This window comes from Arvicanthis niloticus, chromosome 3 (assembly GCF_011762505.2).
Source record: "Arvicanthis niloticus isolate mArvNil1 chromosome 3, mArvNil1.pat.X, whole genome shotgun sequence".
In the NCBI taxonomy this organism is placed as follows: Eukaryota; Metazoa; Chordata; class Mammalia; order Rodentia; family Muridae; genus Arvicanthis; species Arvicanthis niloticus.
In genome coordinates, this window is record NC_047660.1 from 5,399,989 (window position 1) to 5,422,618 (window position 22,630).

Here is a 22,630-nt window from a genome sequence, read left to right on the forward strand (position 1 = left end):
AAAACACGAACATAAACATCACACACATGCACGTACACAGAACACATGAACACATGCACACATATGGACATACATGTATCCATACACACATGCACACAACACACATGAACACACATACACACATGTACACACACATGAACACACATGCATATACACACATAGCACACATGAACATATGCACACAGAGAACACATGAACACACATGCATGTACACACACATGAACACACATGCATGTATACACATAGCACACATAAACATATGCACACAGAGAACACATGAACACATACATGGACACACACATGAACACACATGCATATACACACATAGCACACATGAACATATGCACACATGCACACACAGGACACATGAACACACACATGTGTACACATGTACACACAAACACACACATGCATACAAAACCATGCAGTAACTAGAGTGCCAATCAAAGTTTAAAAAGTATTTTTGAAAAAGCGTAGACATGAGCTGGGTGTAGTGGTTCATGACTGAAATCCCGGCACTTGGGAGGCAGAATCTGGAGGGATATTACAAGTTTAGGGCCAACCTGGTGTACACAGCAAGTTTTAGGCCAGACAAGACTACATAGGGAGCCTCTACTTCAAACACAAGAGAAGGCTTAAGTACATGACGGAACTAAATTAGAACTTTTGCATCCGTAAATACTGTGATCTATGCATATGGTCTTTGATAAATCCTTTAAGCTGTGCCTGGAATGAAGAATGTGTTGGGTCACAATATGAACTCTACATACTGGATTTTATTACTTATGGGTATTTTTTCTCACACAGGATCTTTTTCTCATACACTAATAATAGATACAATGCATATTCTAGAGGTTGGCTTAATACTGAAAATACAAGAAAATTATCTCAACTATACATATGGCGTATGTATATTTAGTGTTTGAATAAGACAAAACTTCACTCAATCAAAAGGGAATAGTCAGAAGAGCAAACCACCCAGAGTCAGGAGCACACTCGGCTTCTGTGCTAACCTAGGTGGGGACAGTGCCTTCTCCCCACTGGCTGAGGCCCCACTTCCCAGTCTTATTTGATTGGCTGGTCTTAAAAGAAATGCGGGCAGGAGATGAAGAAAAAGGTTCAGACACTTTAATCCCAGAGTGTAACAGGACCTTTATGTAAATAAAGTTTTATTGGTTGGAGTGGGGATTAAAATATTTGCATAAAAATCTTACAAGGAGGGGGGGGAGATAAAAAGATTTGAATTCCTTTTTAGTATTTGATAGAAAAGGCTCATGCTTACTGTTTCTTGCAAAGCCCCCTTCCTATTGAACATTCTTTCCCTCAAACTCCCTTTTAGTCCTGTCTTGGAACTGCAGTAAGAAGAGAGCGCACACTAGCAATAGCTAACTCAGGGAGGCGCCCAATAGGACTCAGCCATTGTTATTAGCATGGTTTAACATGTTATTAGCATGGTTTAAGGTTAGCCTACCTTCATAGGGACGCTCCCCTGGCCCAGAGACTGCCCTGGCTCCATTGCAAAGTCAGTTCTGCACCCAGGCTGGAGATTCAATTCTCTTAACAGGCCTCCTACTTAATATTCACCTCCCTAAAGAACTGACCTCCAAATCATTTAAGAACCAGTTCAGAGGTCCACATTCTATTTTTTCATGTTAAGCTTGAAAGCTGCCCGCTGCTCGCTGGCAGCAGACTTTGAATGCGCTTTCCTTCTGTCTGCTGTTAGCCTTCTGGGTCATGGTACATGGGAGCACACTTTCTTTTTAAGATATTTTTAATTTATTATTTAATTTCATATTTTTAATTTGTGCACAAGGTGGGGATGGGAGGCTGGCGTGTGTGCCATGGCCTCCTTGGGGAAGTCAGAAGTCACTTTGTGAAATATGTTTTCTCCTGTCTTCGCATGGTTTCCGAGGTTCGAACTCTGGTCGCCTGCCCTCTGGACTCTGCCCTGACAAGGCCCATCACGGCTCCTTCCTGGCATCTTCTAAGACTAAAATGCTAGCCAGACCTGGCAAGGGGCCAACAGCCTGAGCTGGTCACAGTTAACAGAGCTAGGGGGAGACTTGGCCAAAGGCCATGGATGTCCTCGGCTGACACTCCTGGTCTGCTAGCCACCACTGTGGTGGGGAAAGGAAAACATCAGTCATGTATTGATCCACACTAACGGTCCATTCATCTTCCATCTCTTGTTCTGTCACCTGATTTGCTAACTACCTTGGACTGGATTCTCTGGGACCCATTCCGAGGCATAGACTTAAAGCTTGGGTGCCTAGCATAAGGAGAGCAGGTTCAGGCAGAAGGGATGTTGAGCTCACTCAGCTCAGTGCAGGCCTCAAAGATCCTGCTGCAAAGCCAATGGGTGCTCGAGAATTGTCTGTCACCGAGGCCAGGCATGGCAAGGAATTATACTCAGGTGTCAGTCTCTGTCAGGTGTGGGATGTGGAGCACATTAAGGAGAGGGTGAGCTGTCCAGTGCACCTTCACAGAACTCACTGTGCACTACATGGGCCGGCGTGGCCAGTTCTGTCCTGAGGGGTCGAGGTGGAAGTGGGAAACAAGATGGCTCGCTAGCTTTTGACTTTGTTGCCCACACTGGAGGTAAAGGCAGTAAATTTTGATTCTAAGGTGGTCAACAGGCTTACAGATGAACATTTCCCACCCACGGCTCTAAGATAAAGATCAGCCTGGGCTACATGAAAGTATGTATGTGTGTATATGTATATATTTATATATACACATATATATGTATATATTTAAAATAAATAGTATTTTTTGCAACTGGAGAATGCGCTGCCTCTGGAGTTGTGACTAGATTGTCATATCAAAATGCCTAGAATATGAAATACACTTGATCGCCATGACCTGACTCACACACCGGCTGCTTATATGGACCCCACTGGGCAAAGTGTCCTCCTGTGAGATTGCAGAATGATCACTTTTCCAAAGGTGACAGACACCTGATGGGTTCTACCTACAGATGAGACCTTCAGGTTGTTTATGTGTTTCCGGTTCTCATGGTATAGCTAGCACAGAGTCATTACAGTACGAAGTTAAAAATGAGGAAGTGGCCCTCAGTCTGTCAGGATGTTACAATGGGTTTTTCCAAAGGCAGAAACATTTGCATTAGATGTCATAGTTCCTGTTTTGCTATTTTCAACAACATTTTATATCTTGGGATAGTGCTTTGGATGCAGCAATACTCAGTTGTTCAATATGTGGCAGGCAATAGAGTCTGGAATTCTGGTGTCTTAAGGCTCTCACAGGGAAGAAAGATGGCTTCCTCTCTGCATAGCACTGTCCCACACAGTGTCGTAGAAGCAGGACTGGATCCTCTAAATAAGACTGGGTTTGCTCTCTTCCAGGTGGCCATTCTTAGGTACGATTAGAAAGGTATATGCTTAGATGTGGCTGACATCTTGATTTGTACCCTGCAAACCTTCTGTACTTTTGTGGACACTCTTGTCATTTGAGGGTCTCACTATGCAGTCCAGGCTAGCCTCATGATCTAGCCTCTCGGCCTTTGAAACATAGGATAGATACTTGTTGCTTGGAGAAGAGTAGTCGCTTGTAACTATGGCAATTCTCTAGCTGTCCCTTGTGCCATTTGCCTTCCTTCCTGTCACAACTACTGGCAGGAACAGAGGGCACCGGCAACGTGTATGTGTAAGGCCAAGGCCAGATGTAACAACCTCAGGAATAAATGGAAAGAAAGTCTGTCCTTGAGGAATTTGTAGTCTATAAAATAACCATATACTTGCCATTGTGTTACAAGGGAACAGGTAAACTATGGTGGAATGGGTCGTCAACCTTTGGCCATTTGAGTCATGGAGGCAAAGAGGAACGTGTTGGAATGGCATCCTAGCTAGGGTAGACAATGGGCAGAAGAGGTAGCAGGCAAACACTGACTGTAGTAGCGGCACAGTTAATCTCTCAGCTGAACAAACAGCACACAGAGGAGACTCGAGGGGGATAATATGGATCCTGCCTATTCAAGGTAGACTAAGCACCAGACTTCACTTGTCTAGATGTTTCTGTGGACATGTATAGCCTGTGAATGTCCTTGAAGTTGGGCATGAGGGACTGGAGAGCTGGGTTATGGAGACAGTGGCTTGGCCAGAGTATGTACAAAGAATCAAGGCTGGAAAGAGCAGCCTGGGATATTGGTAACTGTGGACATAACAGTCCTTCCCTCTAAAAGCTGGGGCTACTTACAGAAGCAGAAGTTATTCAGGTGACTGCACCACCATGGGTCACCCCAGCATGGGTGACAGCTCACAGATGCCGGGAACCTGGAGCACAGTGCACAGCCTGCAGGGAACTCATCTTGTTGGAGAGAGTCCTTTCCAGGTGACTCTGTTCCAGACTTCTGGAGAGCTCTGATGGTTTCTGCTTCTCCCTGGTGTCTAGTCTGGTCTTAGAATCTTTGTAGCTTGTCTTGTCTTAGAGGGACCCTCAGTTTTTATTGTTTACTGTGGTGGGGAGGAGCCTAGTGAATCTGGTCAGTTTCAGGAACTTCCTGGAGTTGTTTACGGTCCTGGTTAAAGAGCTTTCCTGAAGGATGGAATGTTTCAGTCTTGGAGTGAACACCATTCTGGAGGATAAGACAGAGTGAATGGCCTTCACCTTCAAGATGAAAGTAGAGTGTCAGGGGGAAAAGTGCTCTGTGGTCTCTGAGCTGCAGGTGGGTGAGCCATGTATACTGCAGCTGCCCGTTGCCAGTGCCTAAATCCTGAATGCCATCATGGCCCCTTCCCCATGTGTCATTTCCTCCCTTCCCAGGATGGGACTTGGTTTGATTGAGCACCTGGCAGATGTCCTTGTGCAGGTGGATAGCATGTCCCTGGTAAAAGCCAACCAGAGATTGTATTTCCCAGTTTCCAACTCATGTCCTGGGTGAGATGGGACAGCTCTCTCCACTTCATCCTACTGCAAGGCCAGGCTCATCTCCAGCCTGTATCCTCGCCCTGGGACTCTCTAGGACAGAGCTGGGGTTGGGGGCCTTGGATGTCTATAAGAATGTGTCTCCAAGTGGCTGCTCACCGCCCTTGCTTCACACGCCCATATTGCTAGTTCTTCATCTTTGTCAGCTTCTCCTAGCCAACAGTTAAGAGTTCCGACAGGTGGCCAGGCACAGGTGTGAGCTATGAAGGTCTAAAACATCCCTCTCGAAAGATCTGGCTTCTGTTTAACTTTATCTCTGCTGTTGTATTTTAGACAGATGGCTCATGGGAAAGAATTTTTGAAGTTGTATCTCATGTGTCAGCAAGAGATAAATGAGTGGGAAATTTAAACTTAAGTCCTTAAAGTATACAATTTTAAAATGATATTTGAAGTTAATAGAAAATACCTAGAAATCAAGAGAGTTCCTGAAAAAGTGACCAGTTGTTGCTGTCTCAGCCAGGCATGGTGGATCGTGCTCACAACCCAGCCAAGTAGGAGGTGGAAGCAGGTTCAAGGTTCAAGGTCACTGTTCACTATACAGAGAGTTCAAGGCTAGCCTCAGGTATATAAGACCCTATCTTTTAAAAAAAGGAATAAATAAATAAACTAAAATATAAAATCAGAAGTTACTGCCTTAGTATTTTCCCAATAGATCTTTGCTATTTAGGCAAAATATGTCAGTGGATATGTGTATATAGTGGTTTGCGTGTACCTATGTATGTCTGTATAAATTATTTGGAGGCAAACAAACATATTTGCATAACTTCTCATTTTCTTCATTGACAGAGCAAGTGTTCTCTTCACACATACTGGAACCAATAGAAGAACTTTCTTCAGAGGAGGAGAAAGGTAACAAAGCTTTGGCGTTTACTTATTTACTCAGATCTGGACCTTGGAAGTGCACGTCTGTGCTGTACGGCGTACGCCATACGGAAGCAAGAGCGACATTTGGATGTGCGTTGTAGTTTTGGTTTATGTGATATGCATTCTGTTATCTTCTCCCCCAATGCTCCTGTATCCTCTGCTTTATTGAGTTTTTTTATGCAGCTAAGTTAGTGAGAAATTTCTTATGTCAAGCTTAAAAGCAAGAATCCTTTAATTCAGTACAGATACTCTCTGACCGGATGACAAAGGGGTTGTGTACCTGATGACTTAAAACCATTTGTGCCAGGGTGGCTTCTCACAGTGTTAGTCTGAAATGAATGAGTAAAGTTTCCACTTCCAGATTACTGTTTTTTGCCAGTGCTGGGGATGGAAATCAGAACTTGCACATGATAGACAAAGGCTCTCCTTGGGAGCCTTAGCCCTGGCCCCCTAGTTACTCTTAATGTCAAAAGTGAAAACGGGATGTAAGCACTGGGTATGAAATAGAGAAAATAATATCCACAGTGTACGATGTGAGAGCTGTCATAGGTTTGAGTTGATAAATTATTTTGTTTACGTATTTCTTTTGGCATTTCCAAAAATTACTTTTGTATGTTTTTAAAGTTTATGAAAAAATCTGTTTTTGAGGCAGGATTTCATGTATTCTAGCTGCGCTTGAGGTCTGCCTCATCTCCTGCCCTCCCTCTCTCCCAAGTGCGATGACCACAGGTGCTTCGGTAAACACTCAGGGTTCTTTTGGGAGTTTGTTTTGTTTTTTCTTTCTACGTAGTGTTTCATTGTGTAGCCCTGTCTCAGGAATAGAGGTGAAAAATAAGTATTCCAATATGTAAACTTTGAAAAATGTCCTATTTTTGTTTATTTGTAAATGTGTGTGTGTGTGTGCATGTGCATGTGAGTGCCATGCTTGCAGAGGCCAGAAGAGGGCGATGGAGTTCCTTGGAGGGAGAGTTACAAGCAGTAGTCTGAACTCAGAACCTTCGGAAGAGCGATGTGCTCATAACTGCTGAACCATCTCTTCAGCCACAATATGTAAAATTTTAGTATTCTTATCACTCCTGTTGTTTGCTCGGATTTTACCACTTTTTCTTATTTTTATAAAACTACAGATACAAACAGAAAATTAACTAAACCAGTCCTGTTCATACTGTCTACATGATACATATTCTTATGTCCTGGTGTTACCATGTTAAACATTGACACTTTTTAAAAAATATGTTTTTTAATGAGGTATACTTTCACGTATTTTTACTTGTTGCCTGTAACTTTTTATTTACTAGTTCCAGTGATAGCACTGAGATTCTGGGAGCCCTGCCCTGGCCAGCTAGATAGCAAACCCAGTGATGTTGAACATGCTATTGAGTCGAGTGATGGTCAGTTCCTAGGACAGAGTTGGTTGTTGTTTGGTTGGGTGGTTAGGGTTTTGTTGTTGTTGGTTTTGCTTCTGTCTCTGTGTGTGTGTGGTTGCAGTTTTCTAAAGTATTGGCTGTGTGTGTTTGTATCTCTCTCTCTCTCTCTCTCTTTCTCTGTGTGTGTGTGTGTGTCTGTGTGTCTCTGTGTGTGTGTGTATGTGTGTTTGCAGAGTTTTCTAAAGCATTGGCAGTTAATCAGCCTCACGAATGCTGAGAGTGTAAGATTTAAGGTGACCTCTGACCTGTAATAACATAATATCATATACTTTGATATTTCCAGCTGGGCGATCAAGAATAGCAAAGTAATAAAACTGTATCTTTATGCAGGATTTTTTGCTATTAAATATGCAAAGTAATTTGACTAATTTTGTTTTTAGTGAAACTTAATTAATCTTACCATTCCATCATTGGCTTTGAGGCCAGCCTGGGCTACAGTAAGACCTTGCCTCAAAAAAAGAAAAGAAAAGAAAAGAAAAAAAGAAAGAAAGAAAAAAAGAAAACAATTTATTTAAAAACAGAATATGATTTAGTATTGGGATTAGATGGGTATCTGGAAAACATGTTGGGCAGAAGATGTGATACATCCCAGATGTAAGGCAGATGAGCTGTGGAAGATGATGGTTTTCTTGCAGCCAGCCTGAAAGAAGAAACATATCTTGCAGGTATAAGGCATGTGTTCAGTCCTTTTGAACAAAATGAGCCTACTTGGAGGTGGGAGCCCAGAATGTTTGCCAGACTTCTTTCAGATCTGGCTTTGGACAGGTCTCACCTGACAGATACTGGCTCTCCTTGGTCAGGTCTTAAACTACCTTGGACAGACTGGCCCTCACGGTGAAGGGCCATTCCTTTAGGTTCTAGGCTCTCTTGAACCAGACATGTTTTCTGTGAGCAGTAAAGTAGACCAGAGTGAGCTGGAGCTGTAATCACTGGGCTGCATTCGGCTACGGCAAAGAGGAGGACAGGGAGACTGGACATGGGACGGGGGGAAAGCGGGAAGAGTGTCACCTGTGGAGAGCGGGAAGACTGTCACCTGGGCTTTTTGTTTGTTTGCTTCTTTGTTTAGCTTTTGTTTATTTTAAATTATAGGTTGTTTCCCTTTTCTAAGGCTTTTTTAACCTGTTTGCAGTTTTGGTAAAGACTCTGAAAGGGGAGAATAAACAGCAAATTTGATGTGCACTTAGCATTCATTAAGTTATCTCCTTAAAACTTAAAAAAAAATTTAAATAAATTGGACCTTTTCTCTTCATAAGATAAATTTTAACTAAACTGAGAGACATTTTGGGAAATACTCCCACTGATAAAACATTAAATAAATATATATTATATCTACTTCTTAAGTCAATTAACTCTAATTTAGGTAAGCAGTCAGGGGTCTTAGAAGTCACTGAAGTTCTGAGGCAGACTTATAACAGTTACAGAAGCTAAGATACCTAGGTGTTGTAAAACATCCAAGACTTTAAAATCTTTACAAATGTTTACTTTCTGCCTCAAAGTTGCGTGTTTTGATTTTCCACTTGGAATGGGTTTGTATACTTCTTCTAAATCTGCTTTTTCATAAAACCGTATTTCAGGTCGAGAAAATGAGCAGAAATTAAATAAAAAGACTTACTTAAGGAAAACGTCAAATGCCAACCCGTCCCCTAAGGAGCTGAGGACTAATCTGGAGAAGGAGCTGGGGAATAAACTCCGAAGCTTTGGGATCAGTGCGGTACGTCCTTCACGCTCTGAACGTTTGCTGCTTAGGCTCCAGGTTCTAAATCAGGACAGAACTCTGTCCCAATCTAGGGACTAGAGACTGAGATGAGTCAGGTTAGCAGAATCCTGGGTGGCGTTTGCTAGAACCTGGTGTGTTTCAAAGACCTTAACAAATACAATCTTATTTATAAACAGGGGGATAAAACGGAGTAAATGGCATTATTATTTCTGTTTTATATGAAGATGAAGTAACTTGACAGGTTCACGTAGCTAGTAATGAAGAAGCCAGAGTGTGTGTCTGTGCACTGTGTGGTCGTCTGTGTCTTTTTGATGATGTTTCTTATCTGTTTTGTGCACTAGCAGGTTGGTCTGTATTCACTCTATTGTAGCGTCTAGTTGTATAAATACAGTGGAGTGTTAGCGCTTTTTGCTGGTGGATGTGCGAGGTTCCTGTGTGGACGGACTCTGAGCTACTAAGTTTTGTACATGTCCTTTGCTGTGAGCATAGACCATCAAAATAGGCATTTTTTTTTTTCTTGGAAATATTTCTAGAAATGGCATTGCTGGGTCAAGAGGCAGCTGTGGTAGCATCATAGCTGCGTCTGAATTGTTTTACCAAGTGTTCCAGTCTATACTTCCCCTAAACGGGCAGAAAGGCTCAGTCGACCCAGGTCTTCAGTCAGTCCTTAGTACTCTCAGCCTATAATCTCCACAGAGACTCTCTGTGTGGGATTTTTAGCCCTGCTAGGGGGGAGAAGCCAGAGACATCCATACAGTGTCACAGTTCCTTTGCAGACACTCTTGAGACTAGATTCCTGTGTTTGCTGTTTGCCTGGGTTTTCTGGGTCTTGATCAGAGCCTTATCTATGGTTTTCCTCCTAGTGCTTGGAGACGTTTGTTTGCTCTGCGTGCAAGTGTGTGTGTGTGCGTGTGTGCATGTGTGTATGTGTGTGTATGTGCACATGGTTGTTCAGAATTAGAAACGTTTTACTTTATTTCCAGTTGAAGGAGTTGAGACCATGGTTGTGTGACCCAGCTTTCGCATTCATTTGGAATCATGCTTTTATCGTGTGGAAACCCTTGTGTGCGCCTGCGTCCGCTTTGGGCCTTCAGTGGCTTACCCTTACTGTTTATTCTCTTGCTGACTTGCGGGTCAGCTGACTCCACTTTATTCACTCTGACTTGCTCGTGGGAGCCGCACGTCCTCCTGCCTCGATGGGCCATGCTTGCGTCACATCGGTCTTACTGCTTCAAACATTGACAGTTCTTCCATCGCTTGTTCCTGTTGAGCTTTAGAAAAACACTCCCACTTCTAGTTAGCCGTGGTTGGGATTCTGATAGAAACTGTTTGAAATTCTGGGTGTTAATTAGGAAAGACCGACAGCTGTGTAGCATCAGACCCTCCCCTCTAACTACAAGGTGTAGGAAGACAGACATTAACCCTTGTAATCACAGAAAGTATAGGAAGTTGCTGACCCTCTTAAGAGACTGGAAGATGTTGGGAAGGTCAGATGAAGGGCAGAGGACAGAGGAGATGTGGACATGACACTTATCTCATGACACTTTTCTCTGGGACAACCGTGTGGGGTCGTGATGGAGAACACAGAAGAGAGGGGAGGTGAAGGGAGACTGGGGAGAGGATGCGCTCATGAGTCAGGCACTACAGAACCAACCCTGTAGGGAAGAGTACCTTCCCTTCTGACTACGTCGCCATCAGCTGCAGAGGCCCTCGGTCACCTCTGTGATTACACTAGCATATGTCAGCTGTACAGGACTCCCCTCTGCAGAATGAGTGCCGAGTTTTCCAGGTTGGCATTCAGTTTCTGGGGTTTTTTGCCTTCTCACACAAATCTTTATAGGATGGGCCTGTGAAGCATGGGCCTGTGGCTATTTCTATCTTTCTGTCCTGTCTTTCTCACAAGGTGTCTTCGGTGCCTGAGCATCTGGAAATGACTCATTGTCAGGTTTTTGTCTCCACCTTTCATGGGAGTGCAGCTGATCCCCCACCCCCGCAGGCCAGGGCCTCTGACAGCCTTTCTTATTGGGGTTCCTCTAGTCCTGGTGGCTTCACTTGCTACTTACCACTCAGCATTTCAGTGTGACTTAACCAGCCATAAATGGGCACGGCTGTATTTTAAGCTCCTTATAGAACCAGGAGAGTTTGTTATATGCTGGATTCCGTACCTAATGACCCTGGGTCTCAAAAGAACAGAGTTAATGCCGACATACGTCTACAAATGAAAAACACCCAAGGTTGATGACAACGGATTGACACAACACCTTATTCCTTCAGAATATCCAAGGTATTCCGTGTGAGATCTTGAATAGATCGCTTAAAGCCATGCAAGTAGCCAGACATGACCTAGCAAAACAAATGCCTGACATTCAGCAAATTCGAGAATCCCTTGAACATCAGCTGGTCTGTAAGATGGAGGAGAAAGCGTCACTGTCTTCAGGTAAGCCCGCTGCTACCGCCTGGCGTTCCGCAGCCACAAATGAGAGCTAAGTTTGACAGCCTTTTAGTAAGTTTAAATGTTTGCAAACCTTGGCATTGCTAGCTCTTTACTGTCTATACTTGAAGTGCTGGGTCTGACTCCCGCTTTGGGACGGATAAATACCTGTGATCTTAGTACTCAGAAGGAAAGGACAGGTAGACAGGTAGAGCCATTCATGGCTGTATAGCAGATTCAAGGCCAGCCTGGGCTACAAGAGGCCTGTATCAAAAGAAAGGAGAAAAAAAAAAAACAATAATAATGAAGCCCTTGGTGTGGACCTCAGACCTGAGAGGTGCCTTGTTCTTTCCCGTGATACATGGATAATGCCATGTTATTTAGTTAGGCTTTTCACTTTACCATAGAGGCAGTAGAGACTTATGAAGGACTCTTCTCTTTCAGATAGGCACAATGTCCCTTCCGTGACCACCTTTCCATCAGAAGAAGCACCCAAAGCAACCCAGCTTCCCCACAAAAGCAGACCATTGGTCAGACAGAGATCCGTGTTTACTGATAAAGTGGCTGTGCCAAAGTGAGTATTTTCAACTGTAAGAAAAACGAAAGTATTGTTTTTCATAGCCAAGTGATGTTACTGTAATAATAACACCATGGCCTGGATCAGCGAAACAACAGGAATTTGTTCTGGAGGCTGGAAGTTCAGAATCAGGGTGTCAGAGGTCAAGTGCTATTGCCAGAGCTGTTGTCTCCTGTGTCCTCATACAGGGAATAAGCTCTGGTTTCCTCCTTTCTTAAAGGCAGCGCCTTCGTTACTTTTCAGTTGACAGAACACTATGACCAAAGCAACTTACAAAGAAGCATTTGATTTGTGGCTCATGGTTCCAGAGAGTTAGAGTCAGAGACCATCACAGAGGGCAATATGGCTGCAACAGGCAGGCATGGCGTTGGAGCAGTCACTGAGAGCTTGCTTACATCCCAGTCCACAAGCAGAAGGCTGAGAAAGCTAACTGAGAAGGGGTGGGTCATTAAAACCTCAAAGCCTATCTCCCGTGACATGACACACCTCCTGATCGTTCCCGTCTGCCAGCTGGGGACTAAGCAGTCAGACGTTTGAGCTTATGGAGGTAGCAATGCCATCATGGAGAGCTAACCCTGTGACTCCACTTGGTCCAGTTACCAAAATCCTGCCTCTGGATATCATCACACTGCAAGTCTAGTGAGTGACTATAAACCTTGAGTCTGCAGTGATGAATCGCGTCTCCTCATAGTTCCTGATCGATGGATAGCCACAGACAGTTTGTGGTTTTCCGCAGACGTTTGTAGTGACACTATCATCCACTTGTCTACCTCCCCCTTATTATCTATTTATTTATTTTTTTAGACTTAAGAAAAATACCAAAGAAAGTCATTTTCTCAGAAGGTTTCCATCTACCAAGTGAGTACCAGGAGAGGTACCGGGGCTGGCTGGGATGGATATAAGGTTTTCAAGTCTTGCTCTCGTGGTGAAGTAGGGGCCACTGTGGTTAAGGAAAGCCATGGTGATTATGCATCATGGGTACTTTCTGAGTCCCTTTGGGTTATTATTTGTGACATGCCTTCATTAGTCACCACATCACTCAGTGGCTTTTCCACATGATGGCCTCCATTAACAAACAGGACCACCCAGAGTCATTCAGGGGCAGCCTTCCCCCAGTGTAATTTCTTAATAAGCACATTGAAGTTGAGCGGATGATGTTTTGGTGTCAGCTGGTCCTGGCTCCAGCTCCTGTAAAGGCTGATGAGTATCTACACTGACTTCTGCCGAGGTCTCTTTGATGCTAAGAATCTCTGTTCACTCATCAGCTGATATCCACCCCATGCCTGTTTTGAGCCCAGTTTAAGAAACAATTCTTTAATGTGCGACAATGCTTTCTTTCTTATAATTTTTTTGGGAGCGTTGGTTTGTTTCTTAGGCAGGGCTTTTCTATGTAGCTCTGGCTGATCTAGAACTCGTTTTAACTATGTTGGCCTTAAAGTCACAGAGGTGCTCCTGCCTCTGCCTCCTATGTACTGGGGTTAAAGGTGTTGGATATCATTCCTGGATTAGGATCACTTTACAGCTTAAATAAAAACATATAAAAGGGGCTTGGCACTTGTGGGCATCCAATAAATTACAGGGATGTTCTTGTTTTTAGTTCTGAATAACACTCATGGTTCAATGCCATCATTGCCTGAGTCCAGACATATTAACACCACAAAACCCCTCTTCTCTGGGTACCATAAAGTAGTGATAAATAATGGTTCATCTTTTTATGAATATAACCTCATGAAAAGAACTTTGTTTCATAGGACGTGTGGCCAAACCAACATGCACAGGCAGATATAGTGTACAGAATTTAGACATTCTACAAATGTTCTTCAAATGGACAAACACTCTGAACTTATATTTCACTACCAAATAGGGGTGGCAGTCCTTAAGTCAGAAGTAATGATGTTTTTTAAAAAATAGAGTAGTGTAGGTGTAGGAATCTTTCCCAATCACTAAGAAGTGTTTTCCTTTGGTGTTTAAGAGCTAAGAATATCAAGACTGTGCACATCTGGGTTTAGGGATTGGGGCTGTAACCATCTGGGTTTGGGGTTGGGGCTGTACACATCTGGGTTTAGGGGTTGGGGCTGTACACATCTGGGTTTAGGGGTTGGGGCTGCACACATCTGGGTTTAGGGGTTGGGGCTGCACACATCTGGGTTTAGGGGTTGGGGCTGCACACATCTGGGTTTAGGGGTTGGGGCTGCACACATCTGGGTTTAGGGGTTGGGGCTGCACACATCTAGGTTTAGGGGTTGGGGCTGCACACATCTGGGTTTAGGGGAGCTTCAGTCCATTTAGCAGTTCTGCTTCATGGTTGGCAGATCTGGGTGATCCCTCAGCCTTGCCCTTGCACACGGGCTTTGGCTCCACTGCCCCACTGTCTGTGGGAGTTCCCCATATCGTAGTTTCTGGGAACTACCTGAGGTGGTCTGTAGTACTTTAAAAGGCAGCCACATCAATATGGAGGATTCTTGAAAAACTAAAGTTAGAATTGCCATCTAACCTGGCTATTCCATTTCTGGGCAGACACCGGAGGACTCTCAGTCCCACCACACAAAGGTATTCAAATATGCGTGTTTCTTTCTTCACTATGTGACATAGCTAGGAAACGTCCACCCAGAGGTAAACGCTGAGGAAGATGTGGCACAGAGACACAACGGCGTTTGTTCAGGCAACTGTCAGAACTCTCACTCACTCTTAAGCAAAGCGTTCCATACGCAGAAAGACAAATGCTGAGCGTTGTCTTTCATATGCGGACCCTGAGTTTTCATTTATATATATAGATGTGTGTGTGTGGGGGGGTGATGTATCAGTGATGAAACTGTCAAAGAGACAGCTTTTCAAATGGAAAAGGCGGTATTAAGGAATGTTGCAGAGGGAAAAAAAGGAGAGAAATAAGAAGCGGGGGACAGGATGCATGTGACATGAAAGCAGAAGGCGAGGGGGCCTGAGGTAGGTAGGGAGGGGCCCAACAGTGAGAGCAGGAGACCAAGGGAGAGGAAACAAAGAAAAGGAAGCAAAACCAGAGTATGTATAAAAATTCCAAAATACAGCCAGTTGTGTGCTCATTAAAAGAACGGGATTTCAAAAAGGAAGGGAAAGGGGGCAACTGGCTAGTGAGCTCTGAAATAAGGGGACAACGCCCTTACCTCTGTTTTGCCTCTGACTTACACAGGACGCCTCCCTTCAGCTCAGAAGAGGAGCCGGAAGAGGAGGACTTTCTCCAGGCTTACCTCTCCCCAGACTTACTCACCACTCAGCCACCTAAAAACAGCGTGAGCCACTTTGGAAAGAGCGCTGTCAAAAGTGACACGGACTGGACGGAGGGAAGCGAAATGGATGACTCGGACTTCTCTCCTAAGCTGACAGGTGAACCCAGACCCCTGAAAACCATTAATGAAGTGTATGTAGGGCAGTGGCCCCCCTCGCCCAGGGGCACCAAGCACTGGGCACCTGACCTGGGATTATAGGGTGGAGATTATGGGGCTCATCCCAAAGGCATGGTAGAGACCCACCAATCTTCAAGTAGAAGGGGAAGAACCAGGCAGGGATGTAAGAGTGTATGAGTCTCCTATAGCTGCTGTAACAAAATACCATAAGCTGAGAGACTTAAACAACAGAAAGTTATTGTACCAATATTCTGTAGGCTGGATTAAAAAAAACTTGGCAAGGTCCTTTCCTTAGAGAGTTACCACAAGAGAAACAGAACACTTTCTCTCGTGGTGGCGCTTGTCTCTCTGGCTGTCTTCATATCTTCCTCCCCTTGAGTTCCTGTCAGTCCTGGTTTCCCAGTTTTACAAAGACTGTTCATGTGGATCATGGAACACCCTTTTTTTAATTATGTGAACATGTATGTGTGTTTGGTGCATGCATGTATATGTGTGTGCATGTGTGTATTTGCTCTCATACACATGTGCACACATGTACACAGGATCAAGGTCAGTGTTGGGTATCTTGTTTGTTGAGGCACAATCTCTTCCTGAGCCCAGAGCTCACTGATTTGGCTGGCTGTTGAGCTCCAAGGATGCTCTTGTGTCTACCTCCCCTGGCACTGGGATTGTGGGCACATGCCAGCACACTGGGCTTTTATGTGGGTGATGGGGATTGAACTCAGGTCTTCACAATTGTATGCAAGGACTTTACTGACTAAGCCATCTCCCCAGCCCTGTGGGATCACTCTTAGTGGCTTCACTTCAACTTAATTACCTCTGTACTCTACTTCCAACTAAGATCACATTCTAAGCTAGTGGGGTGAGAGCCTCAGCGTATGTTTTGAGAGAACAAACTTCAATCCATTAATCTGGGATGGCTGAGAATGACTGCCTAATATGCTGAGCTTGACAGGTAATATGAAAGAAAGACAAGCTTCCAGTGTGAGATTTCTGAAAAACTGCCAAGGAAGCAGAGCCAATGGATAGACTTTTTAAATAGATTCTTTAAGCCAGGTGGTGGTGGCACACGCCTTTAATCCCAGCACTTGGGAGGCAGAGGCAGGCGGATTTCTGAGTTCAAGACCAGCCTGGTCTACAGAGTGAGTTCCAGGACAGCCAGGGCTACACAGAGAAACCCTGTCTTGAAAAACCAAAAAAAAAAAAAAAAAAAGTTTTTTTTAAAGTATACTTTTAAAATTACAGATTTTAAATACAATGGATTTAATTATATTACACATAACTTTTATATACTATGTAATTATGTAACTTGGAAAATATACTGGATACATTTAAAAATAACACACTACGTTGGAAAATACCCATTGAATTAAATTGGAAAATACCCATTGAATTAAAGTTGCTATAACATATTTGAATTAGACCACCCATCTGTGATTTTGAGTGGAAACTATGTAACTTCATGCCTGGGCAATTGTGATTTCTTCTTTTAAGGGAACTATATGTATATTTACCTTTTAATTTTATGTGTATATGTATACATGTATGTGTGTATGTATATGCACCATGTATGTTCAGATGCTTGCAGAGGCCAGAAGAGGGCATCAAATTTCCTGGGACTGGAGTTGCAGGTGGGTGTGTGCTCTGTGCTGCGGGTGCTAGAAACTGAACCAGGTTATCTGCAGGAACTGTACCAGGTTATCTGCAGGAACTGTACCAGGTTATCTGCAGGAACTCCCCTAGGTTATCTGTAGGAACTGTACCAGGTTATCTATAGGAATTGAACCAGGTTATCTGTAGGAACTGCCCTAGGTTATCTACAGGAACTGTACCAGGTTATCTACAGGAACTGCCCTAGGTTATCTACAGGAACTGTACCAGGTTATCTGCAGGAACTGCCCTAGGTTATCTACAGGAACTGTACCAGGTTATCTGCAGGAACTCCCCTAGGTTATCTGTAGGAACTGTACCAGGTTATCTGCAGGAACTCCCCTAGGTTATCTGTAGGAACTGTACCAGGTTATCTGCAGGAACTCCCCTAGGTTATCTGTAGGAACTGTACCAGGTTATCTGCAGGAACTGCCCTAGGTTATCTACAGGAATTGTACCAGGTTATCTACAGGAACTGCCCTAGGTTATCTGTAGGAACTGTACCAGGTTATCTGCAGGAACCACACCAGGTTATCTGCAGGAACTGCCCTAGGTTATCTACAGGAACTCTACCAGGTTATCTGCAGGAACTGCCCTAGGTTATCTACAGGAACTGTACCAGGTTATCTGCAGGAACTGCCCTAGGTTATCTGCAGGAACTGTACCAGGTTATCTGCAGGAACTGCCCTAGGTTATCTGCAGGAACTGTACCAGGTTATCTGCATGCACTGCACCAGGTTATCTGCAGGAACTGCAAGCTCTTTCAATCTCTGAACCATTGTCTTTCTAACCACATTTTTTTCCAAACTCAAAATACACCAGTTAGCCCATTTGAATACTAAATAATTATGTGTACAGCTGAGACTCCTTCAGAGCTGACAGTGGATTATTTGGGAACAGGGGATAGATCTAAGTGTCCAAAGCCTTTTGTGACTGTGTCTGTTGCTCTTCTAGGAACCTCCATTAAGATACAGACTGAAACTGTTGAGAGCATGGCTTTACCCCAAGGAAGCGGGAATAAAGCAGTTCCTGGAATGAATCCTGCTGACACGGTTATCAAAAAGGAAGCATTGCAAGAGTTAAAGGTGGGATCTAAAGTTTTAGTCCCAATGTGCTAAACTTTTTAAACACCAGCATCCACTAAAAATTCTAAGATTTTGAGATCTTGGATGTAGCTCCGTTGAGCCTATAGGAGCCGTAGGTTCAATCTCACACACACCCACAAGAAAGTTACCAGGTGGTGGTGGGGCAGCCCACACAGCACTTAGGAGGTAGAAGCAGGCAGAGCTCTCTGAGTTTGAGGCCAGCCTGGTCTACAGGAAGAGTTCCAGGACAGCCAGGGCTGCACAGAGAAACCCTGTCTTGAAAACAAACAATAAAACAACCACAAAGAAGGTTTCTGATTTGGATAATATTGGATTTGGAATTTTCACACTCCATAAAATGTCTGCACATATTCCCAATCCCCAAAACTGTAATCTAACTTGAAACACTTGTGGCCTATATATGTCAAGTGAGGGCTGTCCAGCCTGCGATATGCTACTTGTGTCTCACGCTACATGTGTTTCCATGGCTCCATCATGTGTGTAGTTCAACACCCGCAGATATTAGATGTCTTGGAATTATCATATGAAGCCTCCACGTGAAGCTCAAGGACTTTTCTGACACCTGAAAGAAAATAGGGGCTTTTAAGAGTTGTCGCTACCTGGGAGTCAGAATCATTGGTGAAGAGGCCCGGAAGGTTCTGGAGCATTTCTAACCCCCAGAATGTTTTAAGTGGAGTCAGCTGTTACTGCCCTGGCCAACTGCTGTGTAGACTGTGTCCTCCAATATGAGTAATTCTTCTCAATTCTGTAGATAACCCCACCCTCTTCTATTCGTCCATGGGACTCAGGGTAGCCTGTTGGGCTTCATTAGTTACTGCTTTGTGTGTGTGTGTGTGTGTGTGTGTGTGTGTGTGTGTGTGTGTGTGTTAACACGAACCAAGAAAAATGACAAAATGCCACATCGATCAAGATGGCAGGTCACTCTTTGGAAAGGGGTTTGTAGAAGTGTGCTTCATGGTTCTTCTGGCTGAGGTCAGGGTCTCTCTCTGCAGGGCTCCTGGGTGACCTATCTCACCCTGACTTTCAGACTTCCCTCTGCCTACAATCCTGTGGTCTAGGACTTTCTAAATTCACAATTGATTTTTTTAAAGAAAAATCTACAGCATTTTTTAAAAAGTGATTTCTGTAGCTTTCAAGATACATTTTTAAATTCTCATCATGGAGGCATTCAAGCTGCCTCCATTTGGGTACCCTATGTCATTCCCAACTCATCCTTCAGTGTCAGGTGCTCAGCCTAAACCCTAAACAAGGGCCACCATTTCTTGAGGAAGCTCAAGTTTTTCTCCGTATTTCTTTCAGTGCACAGATGCTGACGACGAAGACTGGGACATATCATCCTTAGAGGAAGAAAAATCCCTGGGGAATAAAATAGAGCAGAGGGAACCCCCACCTGTGAAGCGGGACCTCAGCTGTGGCCAGGTGCAGAGGGCCTGGGGCCCCGTGAACCCTCGGGAATTCAAGGAAGAAGGTTGGTGGGTTTCGCCCTCGTGAATCCATGGGTGAGGTTCTTTACTGTATGTGTGTGTCCCTGTGGGTGCCCATGTATGCACACACACACACACACACACACACACACACACACACACACACGGTGTTGCGGCCCGAGCTATCAATATTGGAACCTGCACTGCCAAAAGCCTTGGGGGCTAAGTTGTTAGAGCCCGTACTGCCCCAAGCTGCTCCAGCCCGCAGGTCAGGGTTCAGCAAGAGAGAGAGAGAGAGTACGGATGCGAAAAATGGAGACCAGAGTGTGATTCAATCCTGTTTATTCTTCAGTCTCTCTTCTTCTCTCCAAGTCCCTAGTTCCAAGTACCAAGTCTTAGGTCCTGGGCTTTGGCACCAAGTCTCAAGTCCTAATCCTAGTTTTAAATTGCTAGTCTCTTTTCCAGTTCCAAGTTACTTCTTCCAAGTGCCTATCTTGAATACAAGTGTCTAATACTCTGTTCTGCCTGCCTCTCACCTTTTATATGTCTCACTTCTAAGCCATGCCTTTAATCACGCCCTTAGGTCTGATCTCTAAATCACACCTTTAAGTCTCACTCACCCAAGGGAAAATCCTGGGTATCTAAAACAAGATGTTATTAGATGTTGTAGGCTATTGTAAACAAGTCTCTTGTCAGGGTATATGGCTCAAGATGGCTGCAAGGATGATAGCTGCCTTCTGTCAGCTCCCCACAACATGGCAGCCAAAGTCAGCCTTGGTATTGTTCCTGAGAAGCTGTCCAGCTTGTGTTTAGAGACAAGGTCTCTTGTTAGCCCGGCACTCACCGAGTAGGCTTCTGATCTCTGCTCTCCCTGTGCTGGGGAAACAGAGTGTGCTCTAAACAGAGTGTGGTGAAAACGTGATCTCGATCTGGGGATCAAATCCAAGTTCTGTGCCAACAGCGCTAGCTCTGGCCCCGAGCGGTTCAGCTTTGTAAGTGTCTTCTCCCGTTACCCTTTTACCCTGTCAGACGGAAGCATTATCAGATCACTGTCGCAGTGCTGACAGGGTCAGAGTGGAGCACAAAAAAAACAGGGCAAAGCCAAATGACACAACATTATCACCCAGATATGATGCTATTCTTTGTTATAAGATACATCTGAATACGGGTACCTTTCTTCATATGTGCACAGATCATTTTAACTGTGTTCTGCTATTTCATTGGACACCCTGATGTTATTATTATTATTATTATTTTTACAATACCCACACATATTCTCTTCACGCAGACACCCCCAGAAATGAGAATTTCTGGGCTTATACCTGGGTGAGAACATCCTTCTTAAATTTTCCAGTACTCCTCTGTTTCCTGTTAAGTACTTCTCTTGGTTGTCTTCCAAGGGAGATTGGCTTTCTTATACCATTGTAGCCAGTGGGATAGATCAACAGTGAAATCGTGAAGTTGGAATACTTCCTGTCCACCAGAGAGCCTGGATGTAACTCTCAGGCAGTCATATAATTCTCAGTAGGCTTAGTTTATAAATTCAAAAATCACGATATCCATGTGCGTGTCTGTGCGTGTATGCATGCGGACATGTACACCTATTTTATTTCACTTGTCTGACTATGTTACTATATAGCCCAGGACTGGCCTTGAGCTTGCAGTCGTTCCCCCCCCCCACACACACACACACATCAGCATTTCTCTGAGTACCAAGGATACAGGTGTGCCACCTTAGTCAAATTTGGGTTGGTCACAACCTGTGCTCCAAGTAAGATCCAGCCACCTATCCTCCATAAGCCAATTAAAATTGAAAGTGGGAGCAGAAAAAGTAGATTTATTCAATGTGGATGCATTGGGAAGAGGGACAAAGAGATGCAGTGACTGCCCTCCCCCACCCCCACACAAGTCAAAGTTTAAATAGAGGGCCAAGAACACACAGCTGAGCAGTTGAGCAAGGTGTGGTCTGTCCACTGCTCATCCATCATTATCCAGGATTTAGTCTCAGCAGGTAATGTGGTCTGACAGGTTGTAAGAACTGTATAACATGTCTTCCTGGGGTAGGGCCCTTTTCTTCTCCTGCCATGAGATTCCTGGGGAAATTATCAGTTCTCTGAAGACATTTGTACAGTCTAATTGTCAGATGGAGTGAGACATGTATCTGTTTAAAATATCTCCACTTGTGCTACACCAATTACACCACCATAACCATCTGTGACACATACACATAAAGTATGTGTGCATGTATACATATTTTGTTTATTTTACATATTATTTGCATATTTGTTTATTATGAGATATATATATATATATATATATATATATATATATATATATATTCAGAAACCTTTGTGCATGATAAAAGCAAAGACATAGAGAGAGAAGTGCTCTTTCATGATAGTCCTCACCATCTTTAGCATCTGGTGAGCCATTCCCACATCTCTCAGTAATGGACTCAAACCTGGCTCTTGATTTGACAGCTTTGGGTATTAGGTACTGATGTCCAGCTAAGATAGGGAGAGTTCATTACCACCATCCGGTGCAGCTCTTGTGTTCCCTGGGTGAATTCTGTGTCCTTGTTTGTAATTTTCTGCCAGTGCCTATGGATTCCATAGTTGTGTCTCCTGTCTTCAGCAAGCCCTCTGGTCCCCACTTTGAGCATTCTCAGCTTTGTCCCTACTCACTCCTTCAGTATGTCAGCTCTGCACTTAATGTCACACTGTCCCCAGATAACATGGCTGCAAACCACTGCCATTATGAAGTTATTTCTGCTAAGGATCCATTCCAGTTGAAAAACAAGATGATATTTGAGATATAGTGCCTTGTAAGGAACAGGGCCACGAGGATACTTCAGTACCAGGATCCTGCATTCCTAAGAGAACATTCTAGAGTCAAACTCATTCTAGAATTAAAGTAGAGTGGAGTTCCCCACAGCATGCTATTCCCATGACTAAAATTGTGGTTCTTTTAAATTAACTTCTATTTTAAGTTCTTCTACCCCAACAAAACCTATGTTTAACAGGCACCTCTAGATATTAAACTGGAGACTTACCTTATGTGTAGGACTTTATGTTGCTTTTCTGTACTGTTTCTGTTTGCCCATAGTTAATAAC

At 43.9% G+C, this 22,630-nt stretch overlaps 1 protein-coding gene across 14 annotated transcripts in view; it reads left to right on the plus strand.

Annotated features, from left to right (window-relative positions):
* Dzip1 (DAZ interacting zinc finger protein 1) overlaps window positions 1-22,630 on the plus strand; it is a 54,818-nt gene that overhangs the window by 30,836 nt on the left and 1,352 nt on the right. For 7 of the 14 annotated variants that reach the window (XM_076930581.1, XM_034497570.2, XM_076930583.1 and 4 more), the window contains 9 exons: window positions 5,728-5,790; window positions 8,807-8,943; window positions 11,224-11,386; window positions 11,825-11,954; window positions 12,762-12,815; window positions 14,475-14,507; window positions 15,124-15,317; window positions 17,942-18,072; window positions 19,393-19,561. In XM_076930581.1, the coding sequence (XP_076786696.1) occupies window positions 5,728-5,790; window positions 8,807-8,943; window positions 11,224-11,386; window positions 11,825-11,954; window positions 12,762-12,815; window positions 14,475-14,507; window positions 15,124-15,317; window positions 17,942-18,072; window positions 19,393-19,561 (1,074 nt within the window). Of the gene's footprint in view, window positions 1-5,727; window positions 5,791-8,806; window positions 8,944-11,223; window positions 11,387-11,824; window positions 11,955-12,761; window positions 12,816-14,474; window positions 14,508-15,123; window positions 15,318-17,941; window positions 18,073-19,392; window positions 19,593-22,630 lie in introns of all 14 variants that reach the window. The other 7 variants (XM_034497574.2, XM_034497576.2, XM_034497579.2 and 4 more) reach the window with 3 other exon arrangements.